General features: G+C 49.0%; 1 protein-coding gene across 7 annotated transcripts in view; it reads left to right on the top strand.

Moving 5' to 3' along the window:
- CHFR (checkpoint with forkhead and ring finger domains) overlaps positions 1-19,191 on the top strand; it is a 29,455-nt gene that overhangs the window by 4,533 nt on the left and 5,731 nt on the right. For 2 of the 7 annotated variants that reach the window (XM_023648160.2, XM_070220505.1), the window contains 12 exons: positions 2,423-2,532; positions 3,373-3,432; positions 3,582-3,791; positions 8,689-8,856; positions 10,476-10,635; positions 11,437-11,693; positions 11,784-11,946; positions 14,193-14,335; positions 15,850-15,966; positions 16,725-16,808; positions 17,341-17,411; positions 18,493-18,580. In XM_023648160.2, the coding sequence (XP_023503928.2) occupies positions 2,423-2,532; positions 3,373-3,432; positions 3,582-3,791; positions 8,689-8,856; positions 10,476-10,635; positions 11,437-11,693; positions 11,784-11,946; positions 14,193-14,335; positions 15,850-15,966; positions 16,725-16,808; positions 17,341-17,411; positions 18,493-18,580 (1,631 nt within the window). The remainder of the gene's footprint in view (positions 1-2,422; positions 2,533-3,372; positions 3,433-3,581; positions 3,792-8,688; positions 8,857-10,475; positions 10,636-11,436; positions 11,694-11,783; positions 11,947-14,192; positions 14,336-15,849; positions 15,967-16,724; positions 16,809-17,340; positions 17,412-18,492; positions 18,581-19,191) is intronic. The other 5 variants (XR_011420898.1, XR_011420897.1, XM_023648162.2 and 2 more) reach the window with 5 other exon arrangements.

Below are 19,191 nucleotides of genomic sequence, written 5' to 3'. Positions count from 1 at the left end.
GCTTTCTCGTGTTGCTTCAGGAAGCTGACTTGAAGCTGGTAACTGTGGGGAAGAAGCGAGGGCTCGTTTTCTGTGCCACCGTGGTTTGCTGGGCTCTCGAGGTGTGAGGAAATGGATTCTCTGGTTTCCAGGATGGGAAGCTCAGTGATGCTTCGGTGTCTGTGACACTTCCTGAATGTATTTAGATTTAAGCAAAAATATCTCAGAAATACGACTTAAAAGGCAGTAATAAACTTTTGGTTCATTCAAATCTATTCAAGTTAGACGTATTTCCCCTGATCAAAAAAATCTTTCTTTTTTTCCTTAGTTCTTGTACAACATAAGTAATACACAAAAGTGAAAAGCTTTCCAAAATCCCACTCACCCATTAAAAATACATACACGTTTATTTTGTATTAGTGAGGTTATGCTATTTATATTGTCGTTTCTGCTTTTGTCACTCATGTTTATGGAGTGCTTGACATGTCAGTACGTCTAGATCTCTCGTGTCTTTTTCGTTATTGTTATATAGCAACTTATTTGTCAGCTCCCTTACTGATGGAAATTTATTGTTTTGGCTTTTTCTTGTTATAAATGACACTGCAGTGACTCTCCTCCAAGGCTCTTTGCATTTATGTCTGATCATTTTCTTGGAATATGTTTGTGGGAAGGAGTGCTGGGTCCAAATGTGCCTGCGTTAAACCTGGTACAGGTGGCAGGTGCCCTTCCCGCAGTACGTTGAGAGTGTGCCTTTCCCACCAAATGATTTTTTTATTTCTGTAGAGGTCGGGCGCTCTTGGAAGACTAGGAATTAGGTTTTATTAGGAAGAACAGATGCTCCTCCCCCTCTTCTAGTAGATGGCAGATGGAGTTCTTTATTTCTCAGCGCAATGGACAGTAACTGCTGGTTCTAGAGCCATCCTCCTGTGTCAGGTCCTGGCTTTCCCCACACTGCCTCTACAGCGGTATTAGCTTCCTGTGGCTGTTGTAACAAACTACCACAAATTTAGTGGCTTAAAACAATACAAATCTATGATCTTATGGTTCTGGAGGTCCCAAATCCAACCCAGGTTTCATTGGCCTAAGTTCAAGGTGTTGGCAGGGTGAGCTCCTTCTGGGGGCTCTGGGAGAGAATCCCCTCCATGCCTTTTCCCGCTGCTGGAGGCTGCTGCATGCCTTGGCTGAGGTGGCTGGAGGGAAGGGGCTGTTCCAGACAGAAGGAGCCGCAGGTGCAGAGGCCCAGGGGCATGAGCAGGCCCTGCGTGGTCAGAGTGAGTGGTGATTGCAAAGCTGGGCAGTAGACTCGAGCAGGAAGGCCCCAGTGTCCACGCTAGGGAGTCTGGACTTCAACCTGGGAGAGTGAGAAGTTATCAGAGGGGTTTAAGCAGAAGGGTGAAATCAGACTTTTGGTTTGAAAGAGGGTGAGGATGGCTTGTGAGGGGAAGCCAGGCAGTATGGTGGCAGCCCTGTGTCTTTTGTAAGTGCAGTTTTACTGGGATGTGGCCACGGCCCTGCAGTTCGTAGTCTGGCTGCTTTCATGCGACAGTGGCAGAGCTGAGTAGTTGGGCCAGAGCTTGTGTAACTGCCCAGCCTGAGCTGTTTACTGTCTGGCCCTTTACAGAAAATGAAAGCGGTGACATGTGCTCAGACGTAGAAGTGAAGCCTCTTCAGCACAGAGGCCTCAGGAGAGAATCCGTAGGGTTCAGGCAGGGGTGGTTTGAGTGCCTGATACTGCGTCAGTTTGCCCACTTGCCGAGTTGTGCTTTTGTCCTGCCCGCTGTCCCCTTGCCCAGGCTGTGCTCACCCACCTCTGAAGTTGTGTCGGGTGTCCACTCAGGAGGCCCTCCCCAGGGAAGTACTTCCCAGCCCTGCTGACTCAGGCTTCTGTCTATCCCGCGACACCCTGCGCCTGTCCCACACGCAGTGGGTCCCTGACTGACGGGAGCGACCTTCCAACTGCAGGGACCATGCCATCTTCCCATCAGAAGCCCAGCATTTGTTTGCTTCTGCTGGAGCCATCTCATAGGCATGATCAGTGTGTGAGGAGTAAACTGACCCACGTCTGACTGCGGGAGGGAGGGCTAGAGCAGTGCGCAGAGCTGAGTGCAGGAGCAGGAGAGAAGCTGGCAATCAGAGCGTGGCACTTAGCAGTGCCGCGACCCCAGGAGGCGGAGGGCGGAGAGTGTGGCGTCGGAGCATGGAGGTGTTCAACACTTGATGAGACTGTCGGGCTGTCAGTAAGGGCCACAGGCAGGCTGTTCTCAAGAGAATTGTATGGCAGCACTTGTGTGTGTGCCTCATTAAGTAGTGACGTCATTCCTGTGAGTGTTTATCATTTTCAAAGTGGTGGTATTGAACTGCTTCACTAGCGGTGTTAGAAAAAGACATTTTTAACTCCAAGTTATTTTAAGTAGGATAAATTGCATTTTTGTTGTCTTTCCAGCACAAATGGAACGGTAATTAACAAGCTGAAGGTTGTTAAGAAGCAGATTTGCCCTTTACAGACCGGGGATGTCATCTACTTGGTGTACAGGAAGAATGAGCCAGAACACAGTAAGAAGGGGACCTGCTGGGGTGGACATGTGGGTGGCGTATGGTGGGGAAGTCCTGCCACAGCCAGCTGGCCTCGTGGAAGGAGAGTGCCTGTAGGAAGGTCAGTGTTAGCTACGTTCCTTTATTGTTGGCAGAGCTTCTGGGTGTGAGTGTTGTCTGCTGAGGAATGGGAGCGTTGGCTTTGCAGTCAGAAATGACACGTGGTCAGGAGCCGTGCTCTCGGAATGGCAGCCAAGGGGCCGTGAATGAGGATGGTTCGGTGACATAGAGGAGTCTGTGTTATGGGGATAAGACCTATTCTAGGCTCTGAAAGCATTGACATTCCGCTTTTGGAGACGTTAAGGAGACTGCAGAGGTTAGACTGGCTTCCATTAGGGCTGTTGCAGCTGTGAGTGTCTGTTTGTGGAAGAAGGAGAGTTAGGGGAGTCTTTTGAAGGCCACCCCCGAAACAGGAAGAAGGCACCAATATTCCTGAGGTTGTCGCAGGCACAGTCAAAGCCAGCCCCTGGCCACACGGACGGGCCTTATGTCTGCTCATTCTGGTCGTTCGAAAGGATGAGCAAGGCAGAGATTCATCACCCAGCTGTCGCTTCACCTTCCCTCAGTCTGCCTCCTGGTTCCAGACGTTTTCTCCTGAGGCTTAATTATTTTAATGTTGGTTAAGTCATCTGGATCACTGGTTTTAAAATCCCTTAAACTGGTGAATGTTACTAGCTGATAAGTCAAAATAGTCAACAGGGACAGAGTGACTGCGAAGTAACTGGAGGCAACAGAAGAAAAAAATGAGTTCTCGCTGGTACGTGGGCTGACCCTGCACTGAGGTGGTCAATTTCCTTTTAGATGTGGCATACCTCTACGAATCTTTGCATGAGAAGCAAAGCATGACACAGGACTGCTTTGGTAAGTGAGATCGTAGCCAAGCAGTGGGTGCGTGTGAAGGGCTGTCGATTGTTTGAGGCACCTCTTGATCTGCTGGGGTGCCCTCCCAGGAGCAGCGGTGCTCCACCTGAGCCTTCAGTGCGCTCCTCCTACTCCTTTTGTGCTTACAGAAGCTAATAAAGAAAACGTGTTCCACGTCACCAAAGATACCTCAGGGGCCGGGCGAGGTGACGAGCCCCAGGTCCTGCCATCGTCGCCCACCACTCAGGTGTGCTTTGAGGAACCACAGCCATCAACGTCAATGTCGGCCCTCTTCCCCACGGCCTCTACCTCTTCCACAGAGCCCACCTCTGCAGGGCGAGTGCCTCCCTCCAGCTCTGGTGAGATGGGGATCTTGGGTGGGAGCTGCATTCACTAATCCTGAGCCGTGTTGTCGCAGAAATGGATAAGCCACTAAGGAATTCAGAGGTGGCGTCGGGCTCTCAGTGGTAGTAAATATTGTCTTCATCTTCCATCCCCAAGAGAAATGCTGAAGGTGAGGGCCCATAGTTCTGTGGTATTTTTTACAGTTTTATTGGGATGTAATTCACATACCATAAAAATCACCCAAAGTACACTTCAGTTAGTTTTGCTGTCTTCACAGTGTTGTGCAGCTATCACCACTATCTAATTCCAGAACATTTTCATCATCCCAAAAGGAGACCCTGTACCCACCAGCAGTCACTGCTCATCCTCCCCTGGCAGCCAGTAATCTGCGTCCCGTCCCTCTGGCTGTGCCTGTTCTGGACACTGCGTATAAATGGAATCACACACTATGTGGCCTCTTATATCTGGCTGCTTTTACTCGGCACCATGTTTTCAAGACTCACCCAGAGGAGCATATGATTTAACCAGTTTTACATATACTGGTCCTTACAGCATGAATTCTTTACTTTCCTCCCCGGTCACTAGAAGAAGTTCAGACCATCTTGGTGCAGCGTGACGCGAATGTTTCCTTGTAGGGTTAGAATGTAGAATAGATGTATACATATATTTCCTAAATTGGATCACACTCTATGTATTAATTGTTTTAGTTTACTCTCTTAGCTATTTTCCTTCTGGATTATCTTTAGAATTAACTTTTCAAGTTTAAAAAGTGTTGAGATTTTGATTTGGGGAGAACGGACATTTTTACAATACCCAGGAAAATGGTATTTTTCCCTATTTATTGAGCTCTTTGATGTTCTTCAGTGAAGTTTTATAGCCTTCTTCAGCTAGTTTTGGGATAATTCTTATTTATCCCTAGAATGCTTGCTCTCTCATTTTTACATTGTGGAGCACTCTACAGATTCTTTTTTGGCTGAGGAAGATTTACCCTGAGCTAAAATCTGTTGCCAATCTTCCTCTTTTTGCTGGAGGAAGATTTGCCCTGAGCTAACATCTGTGCCAGTCTTCCGCTATTTCATGTGTGTGTCACTGCCATAGCATGGCCACCAATGAGTGGTGTAGGTCTGCACCCAGAATCTGAACCCAGGCTTCCGAAGCAGAGTCTGCTGAACTTAACCACTAGGCCACGGGGCTGGCCCGTCTACAGACTTTTTATGGAGAGAAGACCCTCTTAAATTTCAGTGAGGGTGTGATTGGATGTGAGTAACAGAAAACCTGGCTCCCAGACACAGTCTGGAGATACACAGCTTAGCCCTGGCTCATCAGCTCAGGATGTCACCAGACACTTTCTGTCCATCGCATGTTGCCTCTTTGTCCTCTTACTTTTCATCTTGTGGTTGCAAGATGGCTGCCAGGGCTCTAGCCATCACAACCACATTCAAAAGCAGGACAGGGGAGCCTCTGTGAAAAGGGCTTTTGTTTCAAGTGGCTCTGTCGACTGCTCAGCAGCAGCAAAGAACTCTCTCCCAGAAGATTTCTGGAGAAATCCATCCCATTTGCCAATCTGGCTGCTCTGCTGCAGAATAGTCCTTAGTTTTACATCTGTTCTGGTGGGACGTGGGGAAGGAGAGGCAGGAAACGCAGGACTCAGTATGCCTCCTTGAGTGAAGGTCTTCTCCCACATCGTTTGAACCTGTATCGATTTTTTGTGAATTTGGCTTTTTACTTGCCAATACTGTTCCTCTTTTTTGAGGCATGCAGCTCCACTTCCTGTTTGTTATCCTCCTTATGGCTTTGTAGCACCCCCCACCTTCTTTGTCCAGAGGCCCCTGTGCCCACCTGTGCCTAAATCCTCAGCAGCAACACGCTCCAAGAAGCATAGTTCACTCTTTTCCCAGATCTGTGACACCCCTGCTGTCTGAGGAACACCATTGTGGTGTGTGGTTGTGACTTTTCAGGGCTTCTTAGATGCTCATTAGCCATGCTTAGTAGCAAGAAAGGCTGTGGACAGTGAGTGCCTTGTGAGTCTCACCCAGCACGTCAGAGAGAAGAGGGGCTATGTAGACCAAACCAGTGACAAAAAGAGGCCCACTGGCCTGTCTCCTGGTAACTCCTAAACTGTAATCCCAGTTTCTCAGAGGCCTTTTGATTTTCCTCTGTTTTAGCATCATTACCTCAAAGTCTTGAGTGAAAGAAAAGGCAATCACACTCTCAAGATGAAAACATGCCAGAAATGGAAAAACTACACGGATGGCTGAAGTTCTACAGGTTCTAGAGGCCCACACGCCGTTCACAGCATTGTCCGGGATCCTTCAATTGCAGAGGCACACACAGCTGGGGTGGGTGCTGCTCCACTGCTGGTTCCGCTCACCTGAAGTCTCCCCCCACGTAATGGCAGCCCCGAGAGAAGTATTCAGCATACCTGAGTGTGGCCCCAGAGCGTGTCACATACAAGCTCAGATAAGATGGAAGGTTATGGGCATTTGGGATTGAGTACAAATCTCCAACCAGACCAAATGTGCCTTGTCTCTGGTCCTAAGCTGAGCGTTTTGTGGTTATTGTAACTCTTCAGAAGTGAAGCACAAAACAGCTCTGGCCTATAAAGAAAACCTATTTTAGCAGTAGAGTTTTTTCTATTCTCTTTTTATGTATAGCACAATGTAAGTGTGAATGGTCAGGTTTTGATAATTTTTTTTTTGATAATTTTTTGATGATGTTCTAATTTCTTTAAAAGGGCAGTGCTTTGGGGCTGGCCTGGTGGCACAGTGGTTAAGTTTGCACATTCCACTTCGGCAGCCCAGGGTTCACCGGTTCAGATCCCAGGTGTGGACATGGCACCGTTTGGCACGCCGTGCTGTGGTAGGCGTCCTACATATAAAGTAGAGGAAGATGGACATGGATGTTAGCTCAGGGCCAGTCTTCCTCAGAAAAAAGAGGAGGATTGGCAGCAGTTAGCTCAGGGCTCATCTTCCTCAAAAAAAAAAAAGGGCAGTGCTTTGACTCCACAAGCAAAGGCAACAAAACTGAAAATAAACAAATGGGACTACATCAAGCTTAAAGGCTTCTGCACAGCAAAGAAAACCATCAATAACATGAAAAGGCAGCCTGTGGAATGGGAGATAATATTTGCAAATCATGTATCTGATAAAAGGTTGATATCCAAACTTTATGAAGAACTCATACAACTGAATAGCAAAAAACACAGTTTGATTAAAGAATGGGCAGAAGAGCTGAATAGACCTTTTTCCAAAGAAGACATACAGATGGCCTACAAGTACATGAAAAGATGCTCAATGCAAAGATGCCACTAATCATCAGGGAAATGCAAATCAAAACCACAGTGAGGTACCACCTCACACCTGCTAGATGACTATTGTCAAAAAGTCAAAAGGTAAGAAATGCTGGTGAGGATGTGGAGAAAAGGGAACCTTTGTGTGCCCTTGCTGGCAATGTAAATTGGGGCAACCACTATGGAACATAGTATGGAGGATCTTCAAAAAGTTAAAAATAGAACTGCCATGTGATTTAGCAATCCCATTTCTTGACATATATCCAAAGGAAGTGAAATCACTGTCTTGAAAGAAATCTACACTCCCATGTTCACTGCAACATTGTTCACAATAGTCAAGATATGGAGACAACGTAAGTGTCCATGGATGAATGAATGGGTGAAGAAAATGTGTGTGTATATTATATATATGTTGTATAGTATGTATATGTATTATATACACACATATACCTACACACACGATGGAATATTCTGCCGTAAAAGGGCAATGCATTCGTATATTACTTGTGTAATTTAAAAGAATAAAAGCATGATCAGAAAAAAATACTGCTGTAGGCAAATTGTTCAAATGGAAAGGTTAGCTCCAATTATGACAACTTGGGGAAATGTTTCTATCTGAGTGCCTAAGTGTATGCATACTAACAAAACAACCATAGTTAATACTTACTAATACTTAGCTGCTAAATGTGAGGTAGGGCACCAAGGGCTTTTGATAAGTGTGAAGTTACTTCTCACCACGTGCCTGTCAGGGAGGTACCATCATCATAATCTTCTCCTGGAGTGAGAAGCCCTCCTGAGCGCAGAAGGCCCTCGAGACCACAGCAGGAGTGAAAACCAGCACCAAGAACCTGCCCAGGAAGCTGCCTGTTTTCCTCCCTTAGTGTCCGAGTTCATTTGTTCCCAAACAATTCTCACTTTTTTTTTTCAGCTGCTGTAGGCCAGTTTCTAGCTTTTTCAAAATAGTAACACCATATGAATATTATAGACTAGATATGTATTATACTGTCATATTATAAACTAGGTCTTTGCTAAGATAAAAGTTATTGGAAAGTTTCCATAGCTTTGTGCCCAGTTCATTTCAGTGTGACTTGAGTTTCTTGCTTATGTAGATCAGTACTTTCCCTGCGAGTCACTCTCTCCCTTCCTTCCCTTTATCACACTGTCTGGAAAACAGTTCGCACTCATCATTGCCATCTCCTCTCTCGTCTTCATCTCCTTGCAGTCTGCAGCCTGCTGCATCCCTCTTCTGGAAGCTCTCGACTTCACTTGTACCTCTGTGTTAACACTGTCTAGAGCATAGTGTGTGTGACGTGATTACCAGCATGTGGACTGGCCCCATGTTACACTGTGCAAGGGCTGATCCCCATCACAAACATCTCTGCATTTTTTTCACTGTGAAGATGCTACCTGCCCCCAGCTCTACCGAGCACAACGTTGGGCACAAATGCATTTAAGAAATGTGAGTTGAGTAAACAAGTATTTTTAGTAAGCATTTATTTTCAAAATAAGGCATTGTGGATTACCTGCACCTGGTTTGAATCAGTGGTGCGTTACCCCAAACGCTCTCTCCTTCCAAGGCAGATAAATCAGAACCTCTCTTGTTTGTCCCTTCCCTTTCTCAGGCTCCAGAGATGCAGATGTCTCCCCAAAAGGGTGTGGTCCCTCCAAGGCAAGTGATGAGATCTCCAGCCTCCCTTCAGCTTTCCCAGACAGAGAGGGAGCATCCTTTTCTCTGTTGGAACCCCAGGATCAGGAAGATTTGGAACCCATTAAGAAGAGAATGAAAGGAGGTCAGAGTCTCGTGTTTCTGTGTATCCTTCACCCTCTTGTGAGTGCCTTGGGGCCCCAATGGGACTGTCTGGTCCATTCCCGATGGGGCCTCATCTTCTGCAAAAGCATGAGGACATTGTCTCAGGCTGACATCTTTGGTACTTCAACATTTTCCAAATGGAAATCTGGGCCTTTTCTTTCCTGTTTGCATCATTGGGATCAAATTGTCTACTATCAGGATAAACTCCTAGTCTGGAAACAATGCCACTCTATCCTGATAAGACAACCAATTTTTCTTTTTTGCTGAGAAAGGTTAGCCCTGACCTAACATCTACTGCCAGTCTTTCTCCACTTTATATGTGTGTTGCCGCCACAGCATGGCCGCCGACAAGTGGTATAGGTCTGCGCCCAGGATCAGAACCTGCAAACCCTGGCCGCCAAAGCAGAATGCACCATACTTAACCAGTGCACCACAGGGCCAGCCCCTGACAACTAGTTTTTAACACTAAGTTATCTTTAAGTGATAGTTTGAACTTTCACATTAAAGATGATTTAGAGAATAACCTACACTTTAAAAGCTAAAGTTAAAAGATTGTAAAAAATATTTGGGAATGTTGTGGTAAGATAGTAGCTGGTTGACAGGCCTGCGAGCAGCTCTCAGATTGGAGCGGTGTGACAGGATGGCTCCAGGAGGGGCCTGGGGGACAAAAATGAGATTATCTGATGTGATGAGTGGGAAATTGAATTATCAGCTTGGGGAGGGTGTGGGAAGACTCATCAACAGGTACAGAAAAAGGTAAGCAAGTATAAAATTGAAGCCATTTTTAACTCCAGCAAGAATGAAAAATTGTATAAGAAAGAAAACTTAGCTCTAGTGTTCTATTTGTCTCGGCAGTGAATACTTAAGCATGATAAACAGCAGTACCATATCCTGAGCCAGCAGTCGTGTTACAGCAGTACTAGGAAGGGGGCCTGGGGGCAAAATCCTTCTCCACCATAATAGAGGCTGGGAGATGATGTCGGTCAACCTAGGTGCAGCGTTAGAGGTCAGGGCACGGCAGTGCATGCAGGAGAAACTGGAAAGGTGTGAGAGTGGCTTCCTGAGAGGGAGCTTGGAGGTGGGGAGAGGCTGTGACAGACGACTGCTGCTTCCGTTTTCTTTTAAATATTTGACTTTTTAAATTGTGTGCAAATATTTCTTTAATTAAAGATAAAAATCTGTCATCAACAACACATGAGCATTGTAGGAAAATTAAAACACATTAGCAGAAGAAAAGAAGCAAGTTGTTAAAGCTCCTGGTGAGTCTGTGGCCTGTGCCTTCCTGCGTGTCCATGAATCGAGAATCATGTTGTTTGTTTAAACGAAAGTGACATTATACACAGATACTCTTTGACAGCTGGCCTTTATCTCTTAACCATGTGTCCTAAATGTCCTTTGTGTCGTTAACTATTCTAAAACAGAATTTAAGCATATTGGAATATGAGGCTGATTTTGGGCCTTAAAAATGCCGTTTAAAATGCGAGCACCAGTGAGAACTTTTGTCTTCTGCCCACAGGTTCAGAGGTTCGTAAAACAAAAGACCAAGAGTCTGTTTCCTCCCTGGTCATGACGGTCAGAACGTGTCCCTTTCTCTTGCAGACGGGGAGCCCAACCTGGAGCTGCAGATGTTGGTCGCGGACCAGAGTAGAGACACCCACACAGCCCTCGAGGATGTCAGCACTGTGGCCGTGAAGCCGGACAAGATGGAGGAGACGCTCACGTGCATCATCTGCCAGGACCTGCTGCACGACTGTGTGAGGTAGTGCACCATGGCCGCAGGACCTCGTCCAGGGAGGGCTGTGGGCTCTGGAGCAGAGGCCATGGGTGAAGCAAATTCTGAGTCATGTTTGGGGTTGAGTCTGCTGAGGTTACCATTGTCATTTGACTTGGGTGGCCAACTAGCCAGAAACCTAGCCCCGGGACCAAGGCTGATGTGGGGGTGGCTGTGGTAGACATGGGTCACGTCTAACCTGTGTGGCCTGAGCCACCTCAGGCATGGATCAGGTGAACTAACCGAGCAGAGGAAGTGTGACAGTCAGTGTACAGCAAGTGTCCCAGAGTGAAGAGCCTAGGAGTGCCTGGGGAGAGCCCTCCGTGCTTGTCTGTGGGAACTTAAGAGTTAGTGCCTGTCCGAATTTTAGCGGAGATTCAGATCTTTCCTACACTCAGTGTCTCTGTGCCTCGTATTCCTAAGTCACAGTCTCCTCTCCTATCCCTCCTGGAATACGGATTGCCTCGTGCCTCTGGCTTCTTTAAATTAACAAGGACTGAGTTAAAGCAGTTTAGGTGGAATGCGGTGTTTTTGTGCGGGGACCATTTCTCAGGTGGGTTGTGAAAGGCAGGTGGCGTCTCCCATCTGTTAGCTGAGGACACACATGCTGCCTGCAGTGGGTGCCGCACGAGGAGCACGGGCTTGAGGTTCCGCTGAGTTAAGAGGGCTTGTTGGGCAGGGAGTTCGCTCTCTTTTCTGTTTTGTAACCAACCCTCAGCCTGAGCAAGGCCACATCCTCCTCTGGGGAAAGAAGCAGCGTGACCTGGAGTCCCTGCTTCTCACCTCTAGGCAGGCCGTGCCCCTCGTGCCCCAGCATGCTGCAGCCGGTGGCCCGATCCTCTACCCTCGAGTGCCCCAGGGGGTGTCTGACACCTGTCCGTGTGCCCTCAGCCTGCAGCCCTGCATGCACACCTTCTGCGCGGCCTGCTACTCCGGCTGGATGGAGCGCTCTGCCCTGTGTCCCACCTGCCGCTGTCCGGTTGAGCGGATCTGTAAAAACCACATTCTCAACAACCTGGTGGAGGCATACCTTCTCCAGCACCCAGGCAAGTGGGACAGCCTGCCCAGCTCCAGGAGCCCGAGGCGTCTCTCCCCAGGAGCCCCCAGCCAGCAGAGCTGTGTTCTTTGAATTGCAGACAAGAGTCGCAGTGAGGAAGATGTGCGGAGCATGGCTGCCAGGAACAAGATCACTCAAGACATGTTGCAGCCCAAAGTCAGGAGGTCTTTCTCTGATGAGGAGGGGAGTTCGGAGGACCTGCTGGAGCTGTCGGATGTGGACAGTGAATCCTCGGATGTTAGGTGAGCCTGCACCTGGCTCCGAGTGGAGTCAGGAGCTGGGCAGGCAGCATGGTGTCTGAGTCTGGGTTCTGCACTGAGCAGCCCACCTGCCTCCCAGCTGGTGGTCTGGACTCACTTCTGACGTGTGATGTTGGGTAGTGACGTCACCTGCCTTGAGTGTGGCAAGAGTGGGGCAGGTGCTGAGGACAGCCACTGACCAGGTGACTGAAGGTATTTGCTGCCCTGCCTCCTCCAATACCCTTGTTTTCCCCAGATATACATGGAACATTTATTCTTTTTTTTTGCTGCTTATCTGCACTTTTCTCCCAGTTTTATTGAGATATAATTGAAATATAGCACTATGTAGGTTTTAGGTGGACACCATAATGGGTTGACTTACATCTGTTAAGAAATGATGACCACATAGCTGATACCCTTTTATTTGCGGACTCTTCATCCAGCTCCCTGACTCATGGGCTATGACAAATGTCATGATTATGATTTAATATGTTCTTGTCCCACATGAGCACCCTTACTCTCTGTAGCTTATCTAGTGGCCATCAGGTTCTGCCATTTAAGTTGCAATGTTTATCATTTGTCAGGATGTCATTACAGAAGAGCCACCGTCACCTGGCTGAGAGGATGTGATCCTAGGAGACCTTGGTTCATCTGCTGTGGAACGCTGATGTTTCCTGACTCAGAAATCAAGGATTTTGAGTCGAGGCCATGATATTTAAACAGACAAAAAAACAAAACCTTGTTTCTTTTCACAAAATTTAGCAAGTAATGGTCAAGCAAAAAGAACAGAAACCAAGGGGCCAGCCCAGTGGCATAGTAGTTGGGTTCACATTCTCTGCTTTGGTGGCCTAGGGCTTGTGGGCTTGGACCCCAGGTGTGGACCTACACACCGCTCATCAAGCCATGCTGTGGTGGTGTCCCACATAAAATAGGGGAACATTGGCACAGATATTAGCTCAGGGACAATCTTCCTCACCAAAAAAAACGAAGAAGGAAACCGAAAATCACTGTGAACACCTTATTTTATATCAATCTGGCCATTCATATACATAGTCATACATACTTTTTTTAAACAAGGTAGAATGTAATATAAATATTTTTATGAAGATGGGATTATACCGTACATAAGATTTTGTACTATTTCCGATAATTTTAATTGAGAAGCAGGGCTGCAGTGCATGGCCTTCGTTTATAGTTTCGTGCACGTGGCCAGTTATTTCGTGGAGATGAGTAGATGCCGGTGGAAGCCTCAGGTCGAAGTCTTACTGGAGAATGCCTTGCTGGACTTCTGACACTTGTGTCATCAAATGTGCATCAAAAAGGCGCTCACTGGCTCTCTGAGGGGTGCGTGGAGGGATTTCTGTCATTCCTGCTGACATGGTGTAGCAGGAGAGGAAGGTGGCCTCGTGCCCATTTACAGAATGTTTTTCTTACAAATGAGGCTGAACGTCTTTTCACTGTTTTTGCTTTTTCTAGTCAGGTCTTCCCTACTCTTCCCTCCCTGGGTCCTGCTATTGGTGGCAGGCCCAGGAAGGTGTTCCCTGGCTGAGATGAGGGGAAGCGTCTGTGTTCGTCCTCCCTGTGGGCTCTTTTTTACCGTCTGCAGACTGTGATAGCTCAGCTGAAGTGCCTAAAGCTCGGCGTGGTGCAGGGCTTCTGCCGCCGGCTGGCAGGCTCACTGAGGACAGCAGCATTCAACTGTGCTCACTGTGCTCTGACTCTAACAAAGGGAAGGATGTGCAGACACTCCGTCGGTGCCCAGGGTGACAAGTACTGAGTGCACTGGGCAGGCTGAGTGCACCTCTGGACATGGTTCGTAGCTCCCCCAGCATCGAACCTGTGAGAGTGCATCCTGCCCCATGTGGGGACTGAGTGCACAGCCCCAGGAGATGCCGTGCCGCAGTGAGGGCAGGCAGGAGATGTCTCAGTACCCCAGCATAGCTGAAGAGAGTGAGGGCTCTGGAAAGCACAGGGGAGGGGAGCCGGGAGGTGGCAGAGAGCAGAGCCCTCAGCTGCTGTTGTGGAGGGAGCGCTGACGGGGTGCCAGGCGGGGACGCTCTGTCCTTCCCTCTGCACACACTGCGTGGCAGCAGATGGTGCAGAGCTGAGGCGTGAGGAGGGGCCAGTGGGCCTGGGGGTCTGGGTCTGCTCTCGTCAGGGCTGGGGCATGGTCGCCACCACCCACACCCACAAGAGCGGCTGTCACGCCACTCCTGCACACTCCAGGTCTGCCTCTTCTTTCCCTGCAGCCAGCCATACGTTGTGTGCAGACAGTGCCCCGAGTACCGAAGGCAAGCGGGGCAGCCCCTTCCCTGCCCAGGACCCGGCAGCGAGCCAGGGGCACCCCAGGCCCCGGGGGACGCACCGTCAACATCTGCCAGTGTCACAACAGGTGAGACAGCCGCGCCTTCCGTGCTGTTGCTCTGCTGTCGCCATTTGGGATGCTGGCTGGCATTTCTGCTGGCCTCTCTCTGGCTTCCCCCTGCTCTCCTGTCCTGCCTCAAGTAATCCCACTACCTCTTGTAGCTTGTTGCTTCTCATAATCTGTTTTGGGCTCTTAAGCCAGATAATTAACTTGTTCACTTGTGGGCCTCCGCTCCTGGACACCCCTGGGGATTCAGTCTTGATTCTGTCACTTGGCAGCCCCAGCCCTCTGCTTCAGGGCATTCGGCAGACACCACTGGTGATGCCAAATCACTGGTGATGGCATCACCAGTGGTGCTTGCCGAAGCAAATGACCAGCACACATGGGCTGCTCGAATGAGAGACTGGCCACTTTCCAGCAGCAGGTTGTGGTGTTAACAGAGCCTCCCTGAGCTCTGTCACTGCCTGTTTCCAATGGGCGAGTCCTCAGGTGCCATCAAGAAAGGGAAAGTGGGTATGTGCAATCTGTGCTTTCAGCCTTGGCCATTCTGTGGTTAGTGGCCCCACAAGGGCCCAGCCTCTTAGCCACTGTTGGCCTGAGCCTGTCACAAGGCCACCGACCCAGGATTGTGACCCAGAGCCACATTCTTAACCATCTGCCATGACAGTGTGCCGTGGCTTTCTCGGTGGCTTCCTATAGGCCCAGTGGATGGGGACAGGCAGTGCAGTGCTTGGCCAGCTCCTGGTTCTGCCACTCACAGGTGGGCTCTATTACTTGCAGAGTGCAGACTAAAGTCCCTTTGAGATGGGGCCTGTAGCCAGTGTGCATGCAGAGATAGAGCCTCCTGGTGGTGGACGAGTGTCTCGGGGCTGGACCACCTGGACGTGGCTCCCGGGGCGGGGTCCACCAGTCTTGCCCTCCAGGTCTGTCACTTACTTATTTGGAGGATGCAGAGATTAAATATAGAATTTGCTTTATTGTTTTATGGTATGTGCTTTATGGCCTGCCCTTCCCTTATAGGAAATGGTAGAAAACCTTTAAGGAATCTTTGAAATCTTGATACAACCACTATACCAAAAGATATCTTTGGCTATTTTTCGGTCTATTTAAACTCCTTAGTTTAGGGGCTAGCCCCATGGCCAAGTGGTTAAGTTCGCACACTCTACTTTGGTGGCCCAGGGTTTCGCCGGTTTGGATCCTGAGCATGGACCTGGCACTGCTCATCAAGCCATGCTGAGGCGGCGTCCCACATGCCACAACATGAAGGACCCACAACTAAAAATATGCGACTATGTACCAGGGGGCTTTGGGGAGAAAAAGGAAAAAAATGAAATCTTAAAAAAAAAAGCAACTCCTTAGTTTAAATGGTAGACTGTCATTTGGCCATTTAGGAGAATAGGACTGAGTTCTCTCTGGGTTTTCTCGTAGGTCTGTCTCTCCTCATGTATACTTTGTGGGTGTCCTCTAGATATGGGCCTAACCTGCTCTCTTTCTGCCTGTGTCCTGACTTGCACCTCCGGGACATCCTGTCTGTTCCGCAGCCCAGGATTACGTGTGCACCCTGCAGGGAAGCCACGCCATATGTACCTGCTGCTTCCAGCCCATGCCCGACCGAAGGGCCGAGCGCGAGCAGGACCCCCGCATCGCCCCCCAGCAGTGTGAGTAAGGGTGTGGGTGCACGCTGCCTGCCTGAGCAACCTCCGCACCACAGAGCATTGCCCGTGTCCCTCCGGGCTCAGGTTCCACAGTGCTGTCCACTTTTGTCTATGGTTTGAAGTGCGGATGCAGTTCTGTTTTTTCATCTGCGTAATAATTTTCCCCACGTGACTGTATTGAGTAATCCATCTTATCCATCTTTTTCCACCAATTGGTAACGCTGCCCCCATCACACACCGAGTTTCCATAATGGGTGGTTCTCCTTCTGGAGTCCACTTCTGACATCTGTCCCCACATCAGGGCCACGGTAGTTCTCTGTGTCGCTTTTAAATCTAGTAGGTGGACTACAATGGTGTAGTTTACAGTTCCTGGATTAGTGCTGAGAGCGAGCCTGTCGTTTACTTCATGGTTATTTGAATTTCTTTTTTAATCCTACTTTTATTTGTTTATTTATTTATTTATTTAGGTGAGGAAGATTGGCCCTGAGCTAACATCTGTTGCCAATCTTCCTCACCAAAAAGAGGAACATCTGTGTCAGCTAACATCTGTGCCAATCTTTCTCTGTTTTGTATGTGGGACGCTGCTGCAGTGTGGCTTGATGAGTGGTGTGTAGGTCCATGCCTGGGATCCAAACCCACAAACCCTGGGCTACCCAAGCGGAGTGTGAGAACTTAACCTCTGTGCTACTGGGCTGGCCCCTGTTATTTGAATTTCTTCCTCCCTGAGATGCCCGCCTGGTGGCTGTGCTCTGTTTCCACAGGTGCTGTCTGCCTGCAGCCCTTCTGCCACCTGTACTGGGGCTGCGCCCGGACCGGCTGCCTTGGCTGCCTGGCACCATTCTGTGGTAATGTCGGCTCTTCAGCTGAGTCACTTTGGCCTTTGCGAATTTCCTTGGTGCACCTGAGGGCAGTGACAGGGTGGTGTGGTCTTCCGTGTGCCCGAGGAAGGGGAGGCTACCGTTGGTCACCACAAATTAATTAGCTTTTCGTGACATTTTGCGTAGGTTTTGCCATTTAGAAGCGTCAGTCCATGTTAGCTCAAAACCAAGCAATAACAGAACAGTTAGGGGGACACTGACTTCACAGTCAGGAGGGTTATGCACAAGGAACACCACCACTGAAAACACACAGTCTGGCTCAGTGTTCAGACTCCATGACAACAGACCAGGTGCTAAGGAGACTTGGAGAGCTGTCTGTTTCAGGAGGCAGTGGAACAGAAGTCATTTTACTTGTTCTCTCTTTAAAGTAGTATTTTATCATGGAACTTTTTATTCTTTCTGAACTCTATAATGAAGGAAATTTAGTTAACTGTTGGGTGAACCATGCTTTTGTCAAGTGTCTATAAAACAGATAATGTTCCTTCCTCCATCCTGACAGAACTCAACCTGGGCGACAGGTGTCTGGACGGGGTGCTGAGCAACAACAACTATGAGTCGGACATCCTGAAGGTACCAGGCTTTGCATGCAGATGTGTGTTAGACGAAGGCCAAGAAGAGGCCTCCTCAGAACTCGTCAGTTCCGTGAATGATTCTTTTTGCATTTTCTGGCTAGTGCTGCCACTGAGTTTCTGCACCCCATTGATGTATGTCTGTTTTCCCCATACTCCAAAAAATCAGTACTTGCTTTATGCCCATCACATCATGAATCCACAGGAACTGCTTCCCATGGCTCCGACTCCTGCCCTGCCCCACGCAGAGGTTTTCTGGGGTCAGGGCAGGGGGCAGGCTGGCTCTTGGGTGGAACCAGGGCCTCTCTCTGACTCTTCCTTTCTGACCGTTTTCCTTCCCATGTTCAGGAAACTAGCCTGGCTCCTAGAATGTCAGTGTGTAATGTGCATGTCAGTCTCTTGCTGAGAAGCTTCCTTACCCCCGTTTACATCCAGCATCACACACAGGACTGAGGGCCTCTTCACCTGCGTGGCATGCTCCTCAGCACTACCACACTCTGGCTAGGTGTCCAAGGGGCACTTGTTGTAGGTTTGCACAAAAGGAGCCAGGCCTCTCCGTGTGTCTGAAGGGCAGAGCACAGATCTGGACCCTCAGCTCCCTTGTCACGTGGTCATGGGCCTGTTGCTGCACTGTGGCCACTCCGGCCAAGGCTGGATATCTCACCACTCCTGTGCAGGAATGTCTTTGCAGAATTTTAGAGAGAGTGGTAACTCCTACGCTCAAGGTTCTAAAGCTGGCCTGCCTTTTGAGGCTCCAAAGAAGCATCTCAGACAAGAATCCTTGTGCACCAGTTTGTGAATGTGCTACCACATCAGTCCCGGGCATCCTGGGCCTCTTCCAAGCGTCCTGGTCCTTGGGCTGTCCCGGGTGTCCTCAGCCATGGTCTTGGAAGGAGGCCCCCATAGCTGCACGTGGTACACGGCCTTGCCACCCTCTGCAAATGCCTGCCACATTTAGGCTGGTTATGCTTTGGCTTCACCCAACCTCAAGGGCCTTTTCTGGAATGTTCACCCTCTTGTCATTTGAGTATTTCTTTCTCCGAGATAGTATTTCTTCTGTCACCCTTGTTTCCCCATCGCAGAACTACCTGGCAACCAGGGGTTTGACGTGGAAGAACGTGCTAGCTGAAAGCCTCGTGGCCCTGCAGAGGGGACTCTTCTTACTGTCTGGTGAGCTGCATCGTGCTTGCTCCCCCTCTGGGGTGATGTGCACTTCCGGGGTGCCTTTGCTCCTATAATACAGGAACACCTGCCAGGCCACACCTTGGTAGTACTGCTGTCTGCTTTCCCACATTCACAACTTTAGCTTCTGTCTACCCTGGCAGAGACAGACAGAAAGGTCCTCATATTTTCAGAATTTTTTTGAAAGTTGGGTTTGAGCCCACATGATGCATTCTAGGATCTTTTCTCCATGAGGGAGGAGAGGGCACTCTGGAGAGACCTTGGCTCCACCTCTGCTCAGCGCCGAGATCTGGGGGCTAGCTGTTCCCACACCCTTAGGGTCCTCATTGGCCTGTTGCTCTGTGTCGGTGACTTGGTGAAGGCTCACGTCCTCTCCCAGGGACACCCAGTGCGTTGTCAAATGTGATTTTTGTCACTGATGGAAGCTGCAGAAAAGCCAGCAAGTGACTTTTTCTCAAAGACATAAATTATTACAAAAGACTTGAGAGGTTTCCAGGGAATACTTACAATCTTCTAAGGTGTTTCTGTCTCATGGACACATTCTAGTGAGTATCTCGGATGCTGGGGCAGCTCTGTGGGGTTGCCTAAATCTATCAGCT

The sequence above is a fragment of the Equus caballus genome, chromosome 8 (assembly GCF_041296265.1).
Source record: "Equus caballus isolate H_3958 breed thoroughbred chromosome 8, TB-T2T, whole genome shotgun sequence".
Taxonomy (NCBI): Eukaryota; Metazoa; Chordata; class Mammalia; order Perissodactyla; family Equidae; genus Equus; species Equus caballus.
The sequence above is the reverse complement of the archived record's forward strand: the minus strand, read 5'-3'. Positions and strand labels throughout refer to the sequence as shown.